General features: G+C 46.5%; 1 protein-coding gene across 9 annotated transcripts in view; it reads right to left on the bottom strand.

Moving 5' to 3' along the window:
* The window catches only part of ZFYVE16 (zinc finger FYVE-type containing 16), a 602,399-nt gene that overhangs the window by 112,352 nt on the left and 472,030 nt on the right, over window positions 1–18,017 (bottom strand). For all 9 annotated transcript variants that reach the window (XM_085632397.1, XM_085632392.1, XM_085632394.1 and 6 more), the window contains one exon: window positions 10,100–10,262. In XM_085632397.1, the coding sequence (XP_085488523.1) occupies window positions 10,100–10,262 (163 nt within the window). The remainder of the gene's footprint in view (window positions 1–10,099; window positions 10,263–18,017) is intronic.

The raw sequence follows: 18,017 nt of genomic DNA, 5'->3' as shown, positions 1-18,017 counted from the left end.
CCCGAGGCATCAACTAGTTTCGACTCCTTATCAGGAGGAGGGGCCTCTCCTGTAGTTTGTGAGTTTGCTCTTTTGCGAGCGTTGGAGACTAGAAGGGAGTCTAATGGAAGTTGACCCCTGATGTAAGTGGGGTCAGTAAGTGCTGGCTTGTACTTTTTCTCAATTCTGGGTGTGATAATTCTTGCCCGAACAGAGTCTTTAAAAATCTCATCAGTATATTTAAGCATTCCCTTAAGCATAGGTAGTGTCTGGGTTGATCTCTGAGAGCAACTTAAGGTCTCAAATAGAAAATCCTCTTCAAGAGCCGCTTTATGTGATTCCACCCCACGGTATTGAGCAGCCCTATAAAGTAGCTCTATATACACTATGTTGTCATCAGGTGGTGCGGGTTTGGAAGGGTATTGACTCGGATCGTTCTCTGATCGGATCCGTATTATAGTCCTCCCAGGGGTCATTAGTGTCCAGTGGCCTATCTTTATCCCCCCCATCCCCTTCATCTTGTGTATCGGGTGATTGAGGTTGTGGGAAATTTGTGGGTGTGATGAGCAAATTTGGGTCAATGGGTGAAGAAGGTGTTCTGGGAGGAGGAGAAGAAGGCTTAGTACCCACAGTCTTGCATTTTAAAGAATGTAGTAGTCCTCTTGTAAGCCCATTTTCCTTTTCTCTGGCAGTTTCATATCAATATGTACAGTATCCGGATGGATAACCAGGTCTTTTTGTTTCGATTCAGTGTTTGCAGGCGGAACGTCGAAACAAGGCTCTTTGGATGGAACAGTGGTTTTCCCTTTGGGCGCCGTACTTTTCGGCATCGAAAGTTTCAGCTCCAAAGCTTTCGGCTACAAAGATTTACTCTTTGGTAGCGAGGGAATGGCCACAACTACGTGCTTCGATTTGGATGCCGAAGGTTTCGATTCAGCATCGACATGGGGCCGACTCGAACACAAGCCGGAAGGGTTAGATTTGTGTTTCGGTGCCGGGCTGGAGGGCGAGACGTCCAAAACTTTTTCTCGGTGCCGACCTTGGCATGCATCTGACGGCAGTTCTCTAAAAAGATCTCCACTTAAGTGACCCATCGGGGACCCGTGGAGCAGTGCAGCGCCGGCCCGACGAGGAGCAAACGCCCGATGAAGCATGACATCCTTCGGGTGTGTGAGGGCAACAAGAGGCATGACTTGTGCTTCCCTCTCACTAGTGGTTCCTAAATACCTAGGATACTCTTCACCACCTGTTTCTCTGTCTCTTTCGTTCCTCTGAGTGAGTAGGTGACACGCTGCACCCCTCTTCCGGAACAGTACACCAGGAAACGGCAAGATCTCTGAAACGGATTCCTAGGAGTTAAACGGCATCTACCGGATCATAACATCAAATACAGCCAGATGTATCCTGCGAGACTCCGAGTGCAATATGACAGTGGAGTCCACTTTCATGAAACACCTCAGGATGCAAAAGACTGGATGGACTCACAAGGACTGATGAGACCAGACAAAAACCAAGGATGGCATGAGCAGCCAAAAAAACCACAGACGACGGCGTGGTCAGCCCTGAGATGCAGAAGAAAGGAGACCCACTCCTCAACACATACCAGACACTGGGCGCATCCTGGTTGGAGTGGATGGAACTTTATGGACCAAACTGGCAACGATACCACTACAAAACCAGTACTCTCCAATCTGCTTGGGACAAGAGACCCAGACTCAGACTGATAGAACCCTAGAAGAGTAATGGGTGACTTGGAAGCGAATATCCAAAGCAGGCGGGGTCTAGGAACGGTGAGAGATTGAATCAACAACTTGCGAGTAGTCAAGTGTAATGGGGAACATAATACGCAGAGACAGTGCGGACAGTCAACACCTCTGTAGGAGATTTGGGGGATAGGGGGACTAGAATCAGGGAAAACAGGAAGGGGTGGAAATGCTGGGTTCCGCCAACTGAACTCAATAGGACACTCCAGCTGCTGTGCACATGTGCGGTCTTGCTGAGCCCAATTGGTCCTGAGGGGTAGCAAGGTGACTGGTGGACAGGCCACATAGCAGAGACAACTTAAATGGACTAGAACTGATTTGATCTTTTGTTTTGAAAAGTTAGGGGTGAGGTATAAGGGAGGGGGAGGGTTAAAAATAGGTTTGGGGCTGAGTCACCTGTCCTTGGGTCATTTGTTGAGCTATGGGAGTATGGAACTACTGCCTGTGGGAGGTGGGAGTTGGGGATGTTACTGTTGTGGTGAAAAGTTACAAACCAGCGGAGAGAAGGCGTGTTCTGCCATGCAGAGGAAGAGGTACAGGGATGTCGAAGTTAGACACAGCTCTAGACAAGAACCCTCTTTGGGAATTAGAGGAAAACCTGGTGATGATTCGGTGACATGAAGGGAATAGAACAAAAATACAAGTTTATAACATGGAATATACGAGGACCTAATAATTTTGTCAAACGGAACCAAATAGTAGCTTACCTAAAAAGATATGGAGTCTCGATAGTCTTAAACACGTCCAAAGACGTTGGTGAGGACAGATCTTTGCGACGTCCTACTCAAGCTACACCAGAGGTACGATAATATGGGTGGCTCCTGGAGTCCCTTTTAAAAAGGAAAGGACCTGCTTGGACCTGAACAGGAGGTATGTCATGGTGGAGGGTAGTTTAGATGGGCATAGTATGTGCCTGTGCAATGTATATGCTCCAAATAGTTATGACAGGGATTTCCTGGGATCGGCTCTTAGACAGGCCACCTTACGCCTGACAGGAAACCCATAGTTGCAGGGGACTACGACTGTGCCTTTAAAGGAAGACTGGATAGGTTCCCACCAAGACCGCATGCCAAATTGAAGGCGAGAGAGGCGATGTGCCAGATGCAAACTAATTTCGACCTCATAGACATGTGGCAACACCGTAACCCACACCAAAAAGCCTACTCTTGCCACACCTCGGCAACAAACATAGATAGTCGACTAGACTACTTTTTCATACAGGCAAAGGCCATCCACAGGGTAGTAGAAGCGCAATACCTGGCCCGATATCTATTAGACCACTCCCCACTACTAATAATTTACGCATTGTGCATACCCCTGTCAAAGATACCATTATGGAGGATAAACGCAGAAACACTTACAGACCCGGTCTATAAGCCCACAGTAGAAACTGAATTGAAAGGTTTTTTTTATACAAATTGAAAGACAGCTAGTAGTAGGGCAGCAGAATAAGACACGATGAAAGTGGTACTTAGAGGAGTATGCCTGTCTACAGAGGTTGGGGGTGAGGAAAACGATTGAACGAGACCTATAGAGCCAAGAGCGAGACCTAGCCAAACTAGAAGCTGCACTCCCCACAGGAGAAGAGGGCCCCCAGAACTGGACAGAGCAGCGACAGAAGGTTGGGGAACTGTGGGACAGACTGGATAAGTACAATAGAAATAACAGTAGAAGAAGATGGTACATAGAGGGGGATAAATCTGGCCGTTTACTGGCACGCCTAATTAAAATGGCGACACAATCTAAACCAATACTGGCTATACGCGACAGACAGGATAAACTGATCTACAGGCAACGTGAAATTAACGCAGCATTTGCAGCTCACCTAAACAAGGTATACACGGAACCTCAAAATTCCACACACACCTTGAATATAAAAACCTACCTGGAAGGGATTGAAATGCCCAGGTTAGACTTAGAAGCCCAGAAAGCCCTTGGTGCACAAATGACCAAGGCAGAATTAAAAACTGTGATCATACCCATGAAAACAGCAAAGTCACCAGGCACAGACGGCCTCACGCTGAATTCTGTAAGCAATACCCCAAATTGGTAGCGGACAGACTGATAGAGGTACTGGAGGAGGCATGGGAGAAGAAAGAGTTAGCGAGGTTAATGCGGGAAGCGCTCATAGTGGCAGTGCCTAAGTCCAGGAAGGACCCGACGCTACTGAACTCACACAGACCACTATCTATGCCGAATGTAGATCTTAAGCTCATAAGCCATGTCTTGGCAAGTATACTGCTCCCATATCTTCCCCAGCTCATACATGAAGACCAGTCAGGGCTTATACCACGCAAGAATACCCTAAGGAACATCCACAGGCTCACACATGTTAACCAGACCTTAGACACGGACTCAGAAGAATGCGCTCTGGCCTTTCTGCACATCGAACAAGCTTTCGATTCTGTTAGATGGGAATATATTTGGCTAATACTGTATAAAATGGGCCTGGGTCCTCAATTTATCAAGTGGGTGAAACTATTATACACAAAGCCAACTGCCAAGTTTCACAGAGGGAGATATGTGTCTGAAAGTATGACGCTCCATAGAGGGACACAGCAGGGTTGTCCGCTCTCACCACTGATATTTGCCTTAGCAATAGAGCCACTTGCATGTCATCTAAGAACAGTACTGAAAGGACACGGCATAAAAATTAGCGAGCTGAAACATGTAGTGTCACTCCATGCGGATGATGACCTAGTGTACTTAAGCTACCCAACGCACTCTACCGCAGTATTAATCCGAGTGCTAGAAAAATGTTGGGAAGCCTCGGGTCTTCGAATTAGTAAGTCTAAATCTCAGCTATACCCGATAGGAAGGAGGGGGGAGGGGTGGAGGCTTGCGATATCCCAACTCCCACAGCAGCTCCCTTGGGCAACGGAAACTGTCCGTTATCTAGGCATACATATCACCAGAGAGGAAGATCGTTTTTTATTAACTAAATATAGGAAGCATAGTAAAAGGATTACATGGAAGTGTACATTTTTCTAACACACTGAAATTGTCCCTGATGGGCAAAGTATCCCTGATTAAAAATGATGGTCCTGCCTGGATGCCTCTATGTCATGGAGGGGTCCCTTCTATGAAATACTGTGTAAAGTGTTTAAGGAATTGGACACACTGCTAATACTGCTGTTGTGGGAAGAGAAGCATTGCAGTATAGAAGTAGAGGAAATGAAGCGGCAGTGGGATAGAGGAGGATTGGAAATCCCGGACTTTGAGCTATATTACCTAGCATCCCAGTTACAGCATGCAATACAATGGCTAGAGACAGCCCCTTCTGGGAGAGAACCTTGCTCACAGGCACCTATGGCAGACAGCAACTGGTGATCCTGCTTATGAAAGGACTGGGTATACAGGGAGCATTCCCCCTCTGGTACAGCTGGTGGCCAGGATATGGGCCAGGACAGTAAGAACGGTCTGATGTCTGGACTGTACCACAGTTTGCCCAAGTAGCACAGACAATGTCGATCGAGAAATGGAAAGAAGAGTGCTGCCTAATGCTGACAGACCTATATCCTGAAAACAGGTTCATAACATACCAATATGAGAGGGAAACATTTGCGCTAGGTGAAGGGCAGTTCTTGCACTACGCAAAGATGGCAGCCACAGCCCGACAGCTCTGGACGACATTCCTAGAAGCCCCAGAACACTCACAAACCATAATTACTATGATCACAATGGCAATTTGTAACCAATTTATACAGAGCATTAAGGGCGGATAAACAATATAAGCCCCGCAGGGTAGAGGAGAGGTGGCAAACTGCCAGCGAAGAGCCACTGATGCCAGCAGATTGGAAAAACATACATGAGGAAGTCCGTAAAGTCTCGATATGTGCTAGGTTTAAACAGATTTACTTCAACATTGTACATATGACGTACCTCTCCCCTAGGCGACTGCAAACCATAAACATAACACAAGACTCAAGATGTCCCAGGTGCTGCCACACGGAGGCCGGCTTTGTACATATGGTCTGGCACTGCCCCAAAATACAAAAATATTGGACGGAAGTAATAGAGCTACTTAGCAGGGTGACGGGGTGGAAAGTAGCACTAGAAATACGGAGTTGCCTCTTGAGACTGATACCCAGAAACCCAAAACGTAAAACTACCAGACGATTTCTGATATTAGGGCTCAAGGTAGTCAAGAGACGAACAGCAATACACTGGCTATCCCCACGGGGCCCAGCTATAGACAAGTGGTGGAGGACAGACCTTAAGGAATGGGCAACGGCCGAGGAGGAACACATGAAGAAAACTAAACAGGAAGGGAAATTACCTGAGGTGCTGCAGGCTTGGGGGATGATGATTCAAGAGGTAGTAGGACTAACCCCACCCACACAAGTTGTAGAAGAGGGGGAGCGACAGGAAACGGAGGATATCTAAAGAAATAAAGAATAAGCTAGTGATAATCAGTAAGAAACCAAATCAAGGGGCAGGAGTCTGAGCTGTAACAGAATGATGACTATCAAAAAGGCATCTAAAGTACCTAACAAAACACTGAACATAGAAAGTTGTTTTGAGGGTGGAGGGGGGAGTTGGGAGTCTGGAATTATGATCTCTACAGTTATGATGCACTGTGTGAAAAGGAGACCTGAATACGTAGCAAAAAGATAGTTAAGCTGTCATAGGTGATGTAATACATTGGTTATCCTGTATATGACTATAAGAGAATATTGATTGTTTAATAAAAACAATAAAGAAATCTAACAAAAAACAAGCAGCACCAGGCCGTTTAACATGAACACCTCATGAAGAACAAATTGTTGGTAGGATAACTCAGGAGTGTTAAGCACGGTTTCTGAGAGAGTTCAATTCAGGACGGACAAATCTGAATGTTGCTCAATTGAAAGTGGACAAAAGAAGAAACACTGTGTAGGACAATAGTGCAATTTCATATTTACAATGCTATGACACTGCAAAATTGTATCAGGAAGGCCTACAAGGAAAAAAGTATTTATTTTTACTATATTCACTAACATCACCCAACATGAAACTGGCTCAAGTCCCTAGGTTCAATTGAGCAAGACAGGCGGCACTCGTTTAGAGATCTGTCACCCAGACTGTGGAATACATTGCCACTTTATCTAGGTCAAAGCCCACGTTAAGACATTTTCCAGAAATTTCTCAAGTTCTGCTCTTTTAACCGTGTAGGCCCTATTTTGTGGATATCTGTTGCAGCCGAACCCTGGAGCACTGGGAACCCCTGTTGGGGGCAGCCAGGCACTTTAGAAAACCCAATACAACACAATATATTATTCATACACCAACGACACAATGCAGTGCAGCATGTATATCAGCTTTGGTTCTAAAACAAAGCAACTGTTTTTGTTGATTTGTGTAACTGGGGCTAAGCATTTGCAGGGCAAAATAATATAGTTTAAAGAGTATGCCTTCTAATCATTTCACATGGCTAACTTGACACAGTTTGCTCAAACAAACTAGCAACATCAAGGAGTCAAAACAGAATTGTGCCAAAGACTACTACAAATTAATCAAAATCCATGTTTTTATTACTCAGGCCCCGGACAATGCTTTTTTCCTACCTTACCTAACACCATCAGATTACATTTGCTGGCAAGGTGAGATCTCAGATTCATGAGGTCCCTAGTACTTTAAGTAAGCAATGTGACCAGGTATGTGTGATGCCTCTGTTGCAACACCTCACTACAAAACTATGTGGCCTGTCTCATCAGCAAACAAAAAGAGCAGATGACCTCACAAGTGCAATTGAAGGGCTCTGCTGACTGTCACTGGCCAACTTACAGGGTCAAATTCAAATTTTAAGTTTCATATGCAAAGACTTCCACATCACTAAATCTGGCACCCAGTTTTGGCCTCCTATAACTGACTAACTCTTGCATAGTTAAATTTGATATAGATATTTTTTTTAGAGGGCAGGGGAATTACTGAAATCGCAAGCCTCAACCTTCTGGAGCACACTACCACTGCCAAGTTTACTTGATGAAATCCCGGAAACTCAACTCTTTCATCAGCGTAAGAGCTGGACGGCTGGGGAAGACAAGATAAGCAAAAATGTGTATTTTCTACACAGTGTTATCAATTTAACTGCTGCCAACTTTATTCAATGAGTTATCACACTGTTGATGATAAATTCCCCCTCCCCTTGTTAGCTGTTTTGATCTTTGATTGGAGTGCTTGATTGTGGGCCACCAATTGGAGGCTCCCCCCCTTACCTGTGATTGCTCTTTGAGCTTCACTTATCGGGAGCAACCCAAACACAATTCCCCTTATTGTAACGCACTATACTTTGTCTTGTTGTACCAAATTAAAACTAATAAAAACTGTTTTGGGAAAATAAATCACACTGTAGACCGTGAAAAGGGCTGACTGTGTGCATGAGTACTCTCCCATGTAAATGAGGTCTTACTGGGTGGTTTTAAATGTAGTGAAGTGCTCCACACAATGGGAGTCCTTACACAATGGGTGGCATAATATAGTCAGATTTTATCCGACAAATACCACCAGCAGGATGGTAATGCGCAGTGCATAAATTCTGGCTGAATACAAATGTAAAGTTTATAACTTTAATGCTGTTTTAATAGTCTTAATTGGTGTTGATTCCTTGTTAATGGGATTGACTGATTCACTTGAGGTGTGCTAGTTGTGAAGATATTCAATCAGGTGGATACTAGAATATGTAGATTTGCCACCTACACACTTAGAAAAATATATATATGATCAAGCTTCTTGCTAGGTAATGCCGGTCAGCCTTCTGTGATTCAATTGTCTTCTGAGGTTTATAATATGAAACTGAATGAGCTTAATTTGACTTAATTTGTTTTACCAACTGTGTGTTGCATAAATAGATACTATAACTATGTTATTGACACCCCTTTCACCTGTGGAAGTTCCCTCTGAACCGTGGTCGAAGTTGGGTCTAGATTTTGCCGGGCCTTTTGAATTGTTTACTCGTGATGAGCGTTGTGTTGTTGTTGGTGGACTATACCTCTAAGTGGGTGGTTAATTCAAGGACGGTGATTGATTTTCTTTCGGAGGAGTTCTCCAGAGAAGGTGTTCCTAAATATCTCATTACCGATAATGGGGTGCAGTTTGTCTCCCATTAAATGAATGCCTTCTTGAAGGAGTTATCTATTGTCCATTTCAGAACGGCTTTGTACTCGCCACAGGCCAATGGTCTAGCTGAAAGCATGAACAAGTTGGTCAAGTGCTGTGCTCAAAGAGCTTTGCAGACTGGGTCTTCTCATAAGAAGATGCTTAGAGAGACGTGGTGGGCTCACCGGAATACTCCTAATTGGTTGACTTCTCTTTTTCCTTTTTCAATTCTTAGAGGTAGGAAACCTCATGACAAGTTGAGTCCAGCATAGTTGGTATCTATTTATGCAACACACAGTTGGTAAAACAAATTGTTAAGTAAAATTAAGCTCATTCAGTTTCATATTATAAACCTCAGAAGACAATTGAATCACAGAAGGCTGACCGGCATTACCTAGCAAGAAGCTTGATCATATATATATTTTTCTAAGTGTGTAGGTGGCAAATCTACATATTCTAGTATCCACCTGATTGAATATCTTCGCAACTGGCACACCTCAAGTGAATCAGTCAATCCCATTAACAAGGAATCAACACCAATTAAGACTATTAAAACAGCATTAAAGTTATAAACTTTACATTTGTGTTCAGCCAGAATTTATGCATTGCGCATTACCATGCTGCTGGTGGTATTTGTCGGATAAAATCTGACTATATTATGCCACCCATTGTGTAAGGACTCCCATTGTGTGGAGCACTTCACTACATTTAAAACCACCCAGTAAGACCTCATTTACATGGGAGAGTACTCATGCACACAGTCAGCCCTTTTCACGGTCTACAGTGTGATTTATTTCCCAAAATAGTTTTTATTAGTTTTAATTTGGTACAACAAGACAAAGTACAGTGCGTTACAATAAGGGGAATTGTGTTGGGGTTGCTCCCGATAAGTGAAGCTCAAAGAGCAATCACAGGTAAGGGGGGGAGCCTCCAATTGGTGGCCCACAATCAAGCACTCCAATCAAAGATCAAAACAACAGCTAACAAGGGGAGGGGGAATTTATCATCAACAGTGTGATAACTCATTGAATAAAGTTGGCAGCAGTTAAATTGATAACACTGTGTAGAAAATACACATTTTTGCTTATCTTGTCTTCCCCAGCCGTCCAGCTCTTACGCTGATGAAAGAGTTGAGTTGCCGGGATTTCATCAAGTAAACTTGGCAGTGGTAGTGTGCTCCAATAAAATTATTTTCTACAAATAAAGATATTTTTACATCTGCTTCAATTAAAAATATTTTAGGCGTCTCAAAATAAACCAAGAAGCAACTAGTCATTCACCCTTTGTTTGTTTGATCTTCAGACTGAACCCAACAGATGTTCACATCTTCTCTCAGTTCTCCTGCATCTACTTTTCCACAAGCAATTCGAAAGTCCTTTTTCTCTCGTAAGGCTTGCCGCAGGCCTTCCATTGTTTCTGGGGTGATCTGCACCATTAGGCCATCTGTAGCAAAAAACAGTCAGATAAATACGTTTTAGTTATTTGTGATTTCCTTGAGTCAATAAGCCAGCTGCTTCAAAGGGTGAGTGTGGAATACATATGATGAGGCTACCATACTGAGCACACTTATTACCAAATACATAATTCTCCATTTCAAAACCTTCAAATATGGCTCCGGCATGAAGATCATGGCGGCCCTTCCCCGTACCTCCAGCCAATGAGGTGAGCGTGCGGGGCCACAGCAGTGGTCGAAGTGGGCGGGAACGGCAGGGCACGGCGTGCCCCTACTTCTTTAATTCTGTAGCTTCCGTTCCCCTACTTTTTAGGTCTTGCCTTGCTATCGCGTAAGCGATCGCAAAGCGAGACTATAGTAAGGGGCTTTTAAAAGTGCTCCCAAAAGCGGATTGCATGGCGAGCACGCGCACAATCACGCGCATCGTGCCGCCATGCAATCCGCTTTTGGCATCGTACTTCAAAGGGTCCGCTCCCCCGCCTGGAATGCGCTCCCCCGCCCCCGCCAAGCGCGCGCACCACGCTCCGCCAGGCTTGTCTTATTTTTTTAAGCCAGCCTTGTTTTCCTCCTCCCTAAGCAACATCTCTTCCCCTGGCTTATGGCTACTGACGCAAAAGCTTCCGGCTTCTACTTGACCCCCTCCCATCACCAGCATAGTGTTCAAGATGCCCCTACACTATTGCCACACACAAGCGCGTGCATTTGTAAATGAACGGCACCACATTCACTTTAGGCGCGCCTTTAATTGCATTTATTTTCATTTCTTTCCCGAACGCACACAGCAGCCTGTTCTTCCCCCATCCCCCAATCAGCCCCTCCCGATGTTCTGTTGAGAGATCTCGCTGTCCTGTCCGACCCTCATCTACCCACCCCTCCTCCACTCTTAACCAATTCCCTTTGCTGCTGTCTCCTGAGCGCCCCTCTCTTGTTTTCTTTCCCTCACAACATAATGTTTCCAAAGGATGTATGGACGCTCTTGCACAAGCAGCTTGTTTGACAACTCAATGTCTGGGGATTCTTTCGGTCCCAAAATTCTACTTTTTTCCACTTGCACATTTGATATAGAGCTTTCAAAGGTTTGAGAGTTTCGATTCTCAGTTACGTCAGTGCTCATTGTTTCGACAGTCTCCTGGCCATGCTAAAGCAAGAGCGCCTCATAGCGTGCTCCTTCTTACGTTACTTTTTTGTGTTCACGTAAATGCTACTTGCACATTTCTAAACTGGAACGTTAGTTCTGAAATCATACGTCACGTGAGTTGGAGCTGCTCTTGTTATAGTTTTGCCGCACTTGGGCAATACTTGTGAGAGGCCTGCCTCGGAGGCGTACATCATGGTGCTGGTGGGTACAGCCTTCTTATCCCACCACAGAGAAATGAGGGAGTTCCTTTCCCCTGCATCAAATCCAGTAGACTAAATTCTACTTCTCTGTTGCGATCTCCGTGTTTGACTTGCTTGAGTTAAGATTTTAAGTCGCTGGTAGTAACCAACATTCTTAGCAGTCTGGTAGTCTCTTTTGTGACGATTTGAAGTGAGCTGTTGGGTAGCCTGTCCATCTAACAGTAAAGTTTGCCTCTCAGTAAGAATCCTGTTTACAGTGTTTCCCAGATGGCGGTGTTTAAAACAAGCATTTGCAATGCAATAGGTCTCGCAGTTACGCAAGTTTAAGCTGTTGGCATTGTAAATGACAATGCCTTTTATTTATGTTTTAATAAGCAAAACAAAAAAGGCATTGTCGTTTAGAATGCCAATAGCTCAAACTCGCGTAATTGCGTGACCTATTGCATTGCAAATGCTTGTTTATTTTCAACATGCGTCCCGGGACGTCAGAAATATATACGGCCTTAAAGAAGGTTCGGCATTAGTGGCTGTTCGGGACGGGCGGGGAGCAGGGGTCTCCTCTCTTGCTTCCTGCCCAGACGAGACAAGGAAGGTGTCCGCCAGAGGCGCAACTAGAGACAAATTTCGGGGGGGGGGGGCGCTAAGAAAAAGTTTGGGGGGGGGCTGAATCTTTAGGCAATAGGCAGAGTGGAGCTGCAGGGGCTCTTAGAAGGGGTGAAACAACAGCAAGGCCTCATTAGCATGCAAATGGTCTTTTAAAGACCCCTGAAGTGCTCGGGTGCGGCTGTGTGTGTGCCCAGGAGGAAGCTGTCTCATTCCGGGCAGCCAAACACTACGGGGGCTGAGGGAGGCGGGGAACAGACAGCCTTTTGAGTCCAATGGTTGTTGTGCGCGCCTGGTGTCCGCTTCTGCTCTGCCGCTGGCAGCTGCCCCCTTCACCCCCCCTCTTCCTTACTCCTATTTCCTCTGTCTAACTCCTCCTCACTTACCAAAAAGAGAAAACCATGACTCAAGAAATGGTTCTCACCCTCTTTTTCTTACTGACATTCATTTGTTCCCCTGTGAAATGGATGCAAAAAAAGAAAACTTTTGCTGGAAATGCAATTTTTACATTTTTCTATTCCAAAGTACAGCCTCGGAAATAAAAGGTTCATAATATGAAAAATCAAAAAAAAACAAGACCGAGTGTTCTTAAAGTGGCCAGATTGGTTTTATTCAAACCCCAAACACATTAGCGTCACTTTACTGAGTTTGCCAGTGAAGCGCTGTTTTCCCCCGGTGGGGAAGTGCGCCAAACCTGGAGGTACTGCAATATCTGGTTGATGGGTGGATTGGAAAACAAAATGTGTAGGGTGGCTTTGTGTTCACGAATTGGGGGGCATATTATCAAGAACGGCGTTAAAATTATAGCCGGTTTAGCGGCAGAAAACTGCCGCTAATGCGGCGATAATGGGCTTGATAATATGCCCTAGAGAATTCCAATAGAAGCCCATGTTGACACCAGAACATGGGCTTTTATTGGAATTCTCAAGAGCATATTATCAAGCCCATTATCGCCATTTAGCCGCAGTTTTCTGCCGCTAAAGCGGCGATAATTTTTAACGCCGTCCTTGATAATATGCCCCGTCGACTTTTTAAACCATACTGCTTACGTCTTGTAAGCATATAAGCAGTGGACATTGAAATGGGTCCTTACTGGGCCCTGTAGTTTTCAGGCAAAAATACTCGTTGATTTCTGCATAAATGTAAAAGTGTTAAGTTCACCATGTTGTTTCTGCTTACATTTCACATGCTTTATTTAATCTTTCATTTCCTATGAGTGTTTGCTTTTTCCAGGATGTTGTTACTTTTTCCTTTAAGCAGCATATTGCTCTTGCCTTGTGCGTAATTTGAATTGAGTCGCATCCAGTTGTTTATAGCAGGTCAAATTGGATTGTAGTTGAAGGCAGTGTGAATTTCTCTCAGTGGGGCAGTATGGTGTTCAGTGAGGGAGCGGATGTAGCACTGGGGGCAGAGCTTCCGAATTTAGAACTAGGGAACCAGGTTCAGCCTTCATGAACAGTCCCCCAGACCACTCTCCTGAGGGAGCACATTGCCATGCTAGACCTTAGAAGGCCCTGCAAAACCAGAAAAGCCCTGGTGTCTTAGCACCAGTAGGTGGACCCTAGCAGTGGCAAGTGTGGGTTCACCTTGAAGGCTTGCCCACCACAATCCATACTGAAGTTCACCTCCAGTCTTGTGGGCAGGCCTACGAAGTAGCAGACCCTAGAGCATGGGTACTCACAAACTTTCTCTTGGGGGCCAAACTTACAGTGTGGTTTGTGGCCGAGGGCCGCACTGGTGGGGGCGGGGTCAGTGGGGGAGGGGGGCGGGGCTAGAGCCACAAAAAAACTGTGACCATGAGGTTGAACACAGGTCCCTGCAGCGGACGCCTTTGTCCACTGAGCCTCCAGACCCGGCATACACACACACACATATATATATATATCTATATATCTCTCTCTCCCTCACTCTCTCCCTCTGTCTCCCTCTTTCCCTCTGTCTCTCTCCCTCCCTCTGTCTCCCTCACTCTGTCTCCCTCACTCTGTCTCCCTCACTCTGTCTCCCTCACTCTGTCTCCCTCACTCTGTCTCCCTCACTCTGTCTCCCTCTGTCTGTCTCCGTCCCTCTGTCTCCGTCCCTCTGTCTCCGTCCCTCTGTCTCCCTCTCCCTTCCTCTGTCTCCCCCTGACTCCCTCTCTCTGTCTTCTTCTGTCTCCCTCTCTATGTCTCCCTCTCTATGTCTCCCTCTGTCTCCCTCTCTCTCTATCCCTCTCTTTCCCTCCCTCGGTCACCCTCTCTCTCACTCCCTCTGTCTCCCTCCCTTTGTCTGTCACCCTCTGTCTGTCACCCTCTGTCTGTCACCCTCGGTCTCCCTCTCTGTCTCCCTCTCTCTATCTCTATCTCCCTCTCCCTCTGTCTCCCTCCCTCTGTCTCCCCCTACCTCCCTCCTTTTCCCTCCCTCCCTCTCCCTCTGTCTCCCTCCCTCTGTCATCCTCTGTCATCTCCCCCTGCGTGTGTGTCAGCCGGCTGAGACAGCTTCCCGGGCACACCAACAGCCGCACCCGAGCACTTCACAGGTCTTTAAAAGACCATTTGCATGTTAATTGTTGTATTTCACCTCTTCTTAGGCCCCGCAGCTTCACTCTGACTATCCCTGGAACCGCCCGGCCCCCACAGAGCAGTGTCAGAGTCGCGCTGGTGCAATCGGCAGTGTTTAGGAACACTCATTATTATTATTTTTTTTTAAACACTGGTACGATGTCTGCAAGGTCCGCGGGCCGCCAAGGAAGGATTGCCGGGCCGCAGGCGGCCCGCGGGCCGTACAATGCGTACCCGTGCCCTAGAGCAACCTTGACGGTCACTGAGGTCACAGGACCCCTGAGAAGAGCTGGCTCAATGGTGGTGCGACCAGTGTGACTGCAACGGGTGCAGATTTTGAGTGGGGGCATTGTAAATTATGGTTTTAAAAGCACTTGATGCCTCCTTCCTAGCCTGCAGCAATTTTTGGCAATAATAAAAATGTCATGATAACTCGGGTGAATAAACTTCTTCCTAGAGAGAGATCAGAGTTTTGTCTAGTGGAAGTTTTGACTCATGGAAAGATAGCGCAGAGGGTTAATGTGCCTGCTGCAAAGAAAATGTACCATGCCCATCACAAAGTGCACATATTTAAAATAAAATAGGTCAGTGGGTTACTGCTTTTGTCAGTAAGATCCTTTTGTTACTTGCAGTTTATAAGTTAAAATCCTAACAAAGAACAGTGAGCTATTAGCTTTCATCTAATAGCTGCATACAAACTGCAAGGTATAAACTAGAGCTCTATTGTATTTTCCCTAAGCCTTTGATTATCCTAATGTTGCAAAAAGTGTTAATTTGGATAGAAATCAATATTGATTATTAAAAAGAACCCCCAATCATGTTATTAAGTTTTAAATTCTGAGTTTGAGTTTCTACAGATCAATCACTATTAAACTATACTGCTTACTAATATGGTTGTCATGCGACTCCTACATCTTGTAGTCCTTTGTCTGATGTAACATTTCCCATACAGTGATTTACACACGTAATGTCTGGATTATGTAATGTAATGGATTGTCTCCGTGTATATTGCTGACGACAGAAACACCATGGCTCGGAAACAAATGGCTTGTGCTTCCATTTTTAAGCCTATTTGGGACATTCAGTGATTAGAAACATATCCCTCTTTGTGAATTTATTTTAATGTCAATAACTCATATTAATAGTTAAATAATCATGTGTATCCATTGGTTGAATTACATAACATAATAAGCCGTAACTGGTCAGTGAAATGCCAAACAAATACTAAAAATTGGGATGTTTTGCCAATCCTGGCCACACCTCTAACTCCGGCCACTGATCCCATCCTCTGATTATTCCCGCCCTCTGATTCTCCGCCCACAGTTCCCCTACTTTTTTTCCCCCACTTCGGCCACTGGGCCACAGCAGGAGCAGCTGGGAGACCCAAGACTGCCTGGAAGTCGATCCTTTACCTGCCGACGGACACAGAGGAGCTCGGTGAGGGTCCGTGCCTGCAGGGGAGGAGCCTGTGAGGCGGCGGTGGGGGTATTACAGCACAGAAGTTAATCGAGGCCCGGTCTCGTGGCCTAGCAAAATGTGGCGCAGGAGCTAGGAGTCCCCCACTGCCGGTCGTCCCCATCCGGTTCAAGGTGCGACCGCCTTAGCAGATTGCACAACTGTGACCCTGTGCTGCCACACAGCCCGGGAGGTCAGAGGCGCTGCTGGAGCAGGGAGAGCTGCTGGTGGCCCAAGGTCGGGGCTTCGACCGAATCGGGTACGGGCCCCATATTAACATCACAGGCCTAGTGCCGTGCAGTAAGGATTGTGCACCTGAGGGAAAACGGCAGACACACGGCAGCTCGCACCCTGATCTGGAGGGGCCCAAATAGGCCGAACATCAAGGGAGCCCGGGGCCCAACAACTCCCCGGTGCCGGGTTACTACTCCTGCCATCAAATACACTGTACTGGCCTGGATAAGATCGTAAGGGCTTCGTGGTGGGGTCATAGAATCTCCCCTCTCATCTTTCAACTACCTCTGGGCGATCTAGGGCTGCTCCTTGCCGATACTCACCTACCTGTGGACGGCACTACCTGCCCTACCAGAAATCCGACAGGCCAGCAGAGGAGAGTACTCCTTCCGCCCCGCGAAGGCGGCAGTGAATACTGATATAGGGCCTTGCACCGCGGACAAGAAGACAGTTATCTCTGCGCAACAATGGCCAGCAGCAAGGGAGCCAAAACGCAGGCCCAAAAGACACTGGCTAAATTTGCCTTGGGCAAGATGGGTGAGGAGGACGATGATACCGGCAAGGGGGGGGGGAACAAAAGATCCTCAATCACAGACTCCTCAACTTGATCTCACCCTCTGCGACGTCATGGAGGCCATAGCTGGGGTGCGAACTTCACTAGAGACTCGCATTGATACCGTCAACATTGAGGTCTCCCTCATAAGGGCCAAGCTGCGGAAAATGGACGCCAGAGTGAAAGACGTGGAGGAAGCCACTGAGACATTAACATCTGACCCAGCCCTCCTCAAGCAGCAAGTGGCCCAACTCCGTGACCAACAGGTGAAAATGGAAGGACTCCTCGATGACTATGAAGGGAGAGTGCGCAGGAATAACGTACACATTCTGGGAGTCCCGGAGCAGGCAGAGGAGCTGGCAGTAGACCTCTTCGTCGAAGACCTGGTGCTGACCAAGCTTCGGCCGAAGCGCCTATCCAGTTACTTTTCCATTGAAGGAGCCCATCGGGTCCCTGGGGGTAGGCCATAGCCGGGAGCCCCTCCAAGACCCATCATAGCACAAGTGTTTAACTTCCGCAATGTTATACTCCAAACGCACGTGCCCACCCGCCATTGACACTTGAGAATAGTACAGTCACCTTCTTCACAGACTTCACCACCAAAGTGCAAGCTCAAAGACACAGCTTCACTACGGTTAAGAAAGCGCTACGAGACAAAGAAGTAAAATTCTCTATGCTCTTCCCAGCGAAGCTCCGGGTCGAATCCGACGGCAAAACCTGGTTCTTTTCATCCGCAGAAGAGACTTGGGAATGGCTGGAGGGTTGGTGAAGGGTTGGGAGGCCAAATGGCAGCAGAAATGACAGAACCCGAGGCAGCAGACTGAACAATGGGGACACACCTCGAGACGACCCAACTCAGGAACAGCAGACCTTAGCCTTGAAGGACTGATAAGGGGGGGACGTTGTGAACTCTGAACAGTGTAGCCTGAAAGACACCTGAGGCCCCTGGGCGTAGGACTGGACACATAACAAGGTACTGGGGTATTCATCATAGACACGTTGCTGGCCAATGTTAACCTGAGCAG

The sequence above is a fragment of the Triturus cristatus genome, chromosome 2_1, assembly GCF_964204655.1.
Source record: "Triturus cristatus chromosome 2_1, aTriCri1.1, whole genome shotgun sequence".
Classification (NCBI taxonomy): domain Eukaryota; kingdom Metazoa; phylum Chordata; class Amphibia; order Caudata; family Salamandridae; genus Triturus; species Triturus cristatus.
The sequence above is the reverse complement of the archived record's forward strand: the minus strand, read 5'-3'. Positions and strand labels throughout refer to the sequence as shown.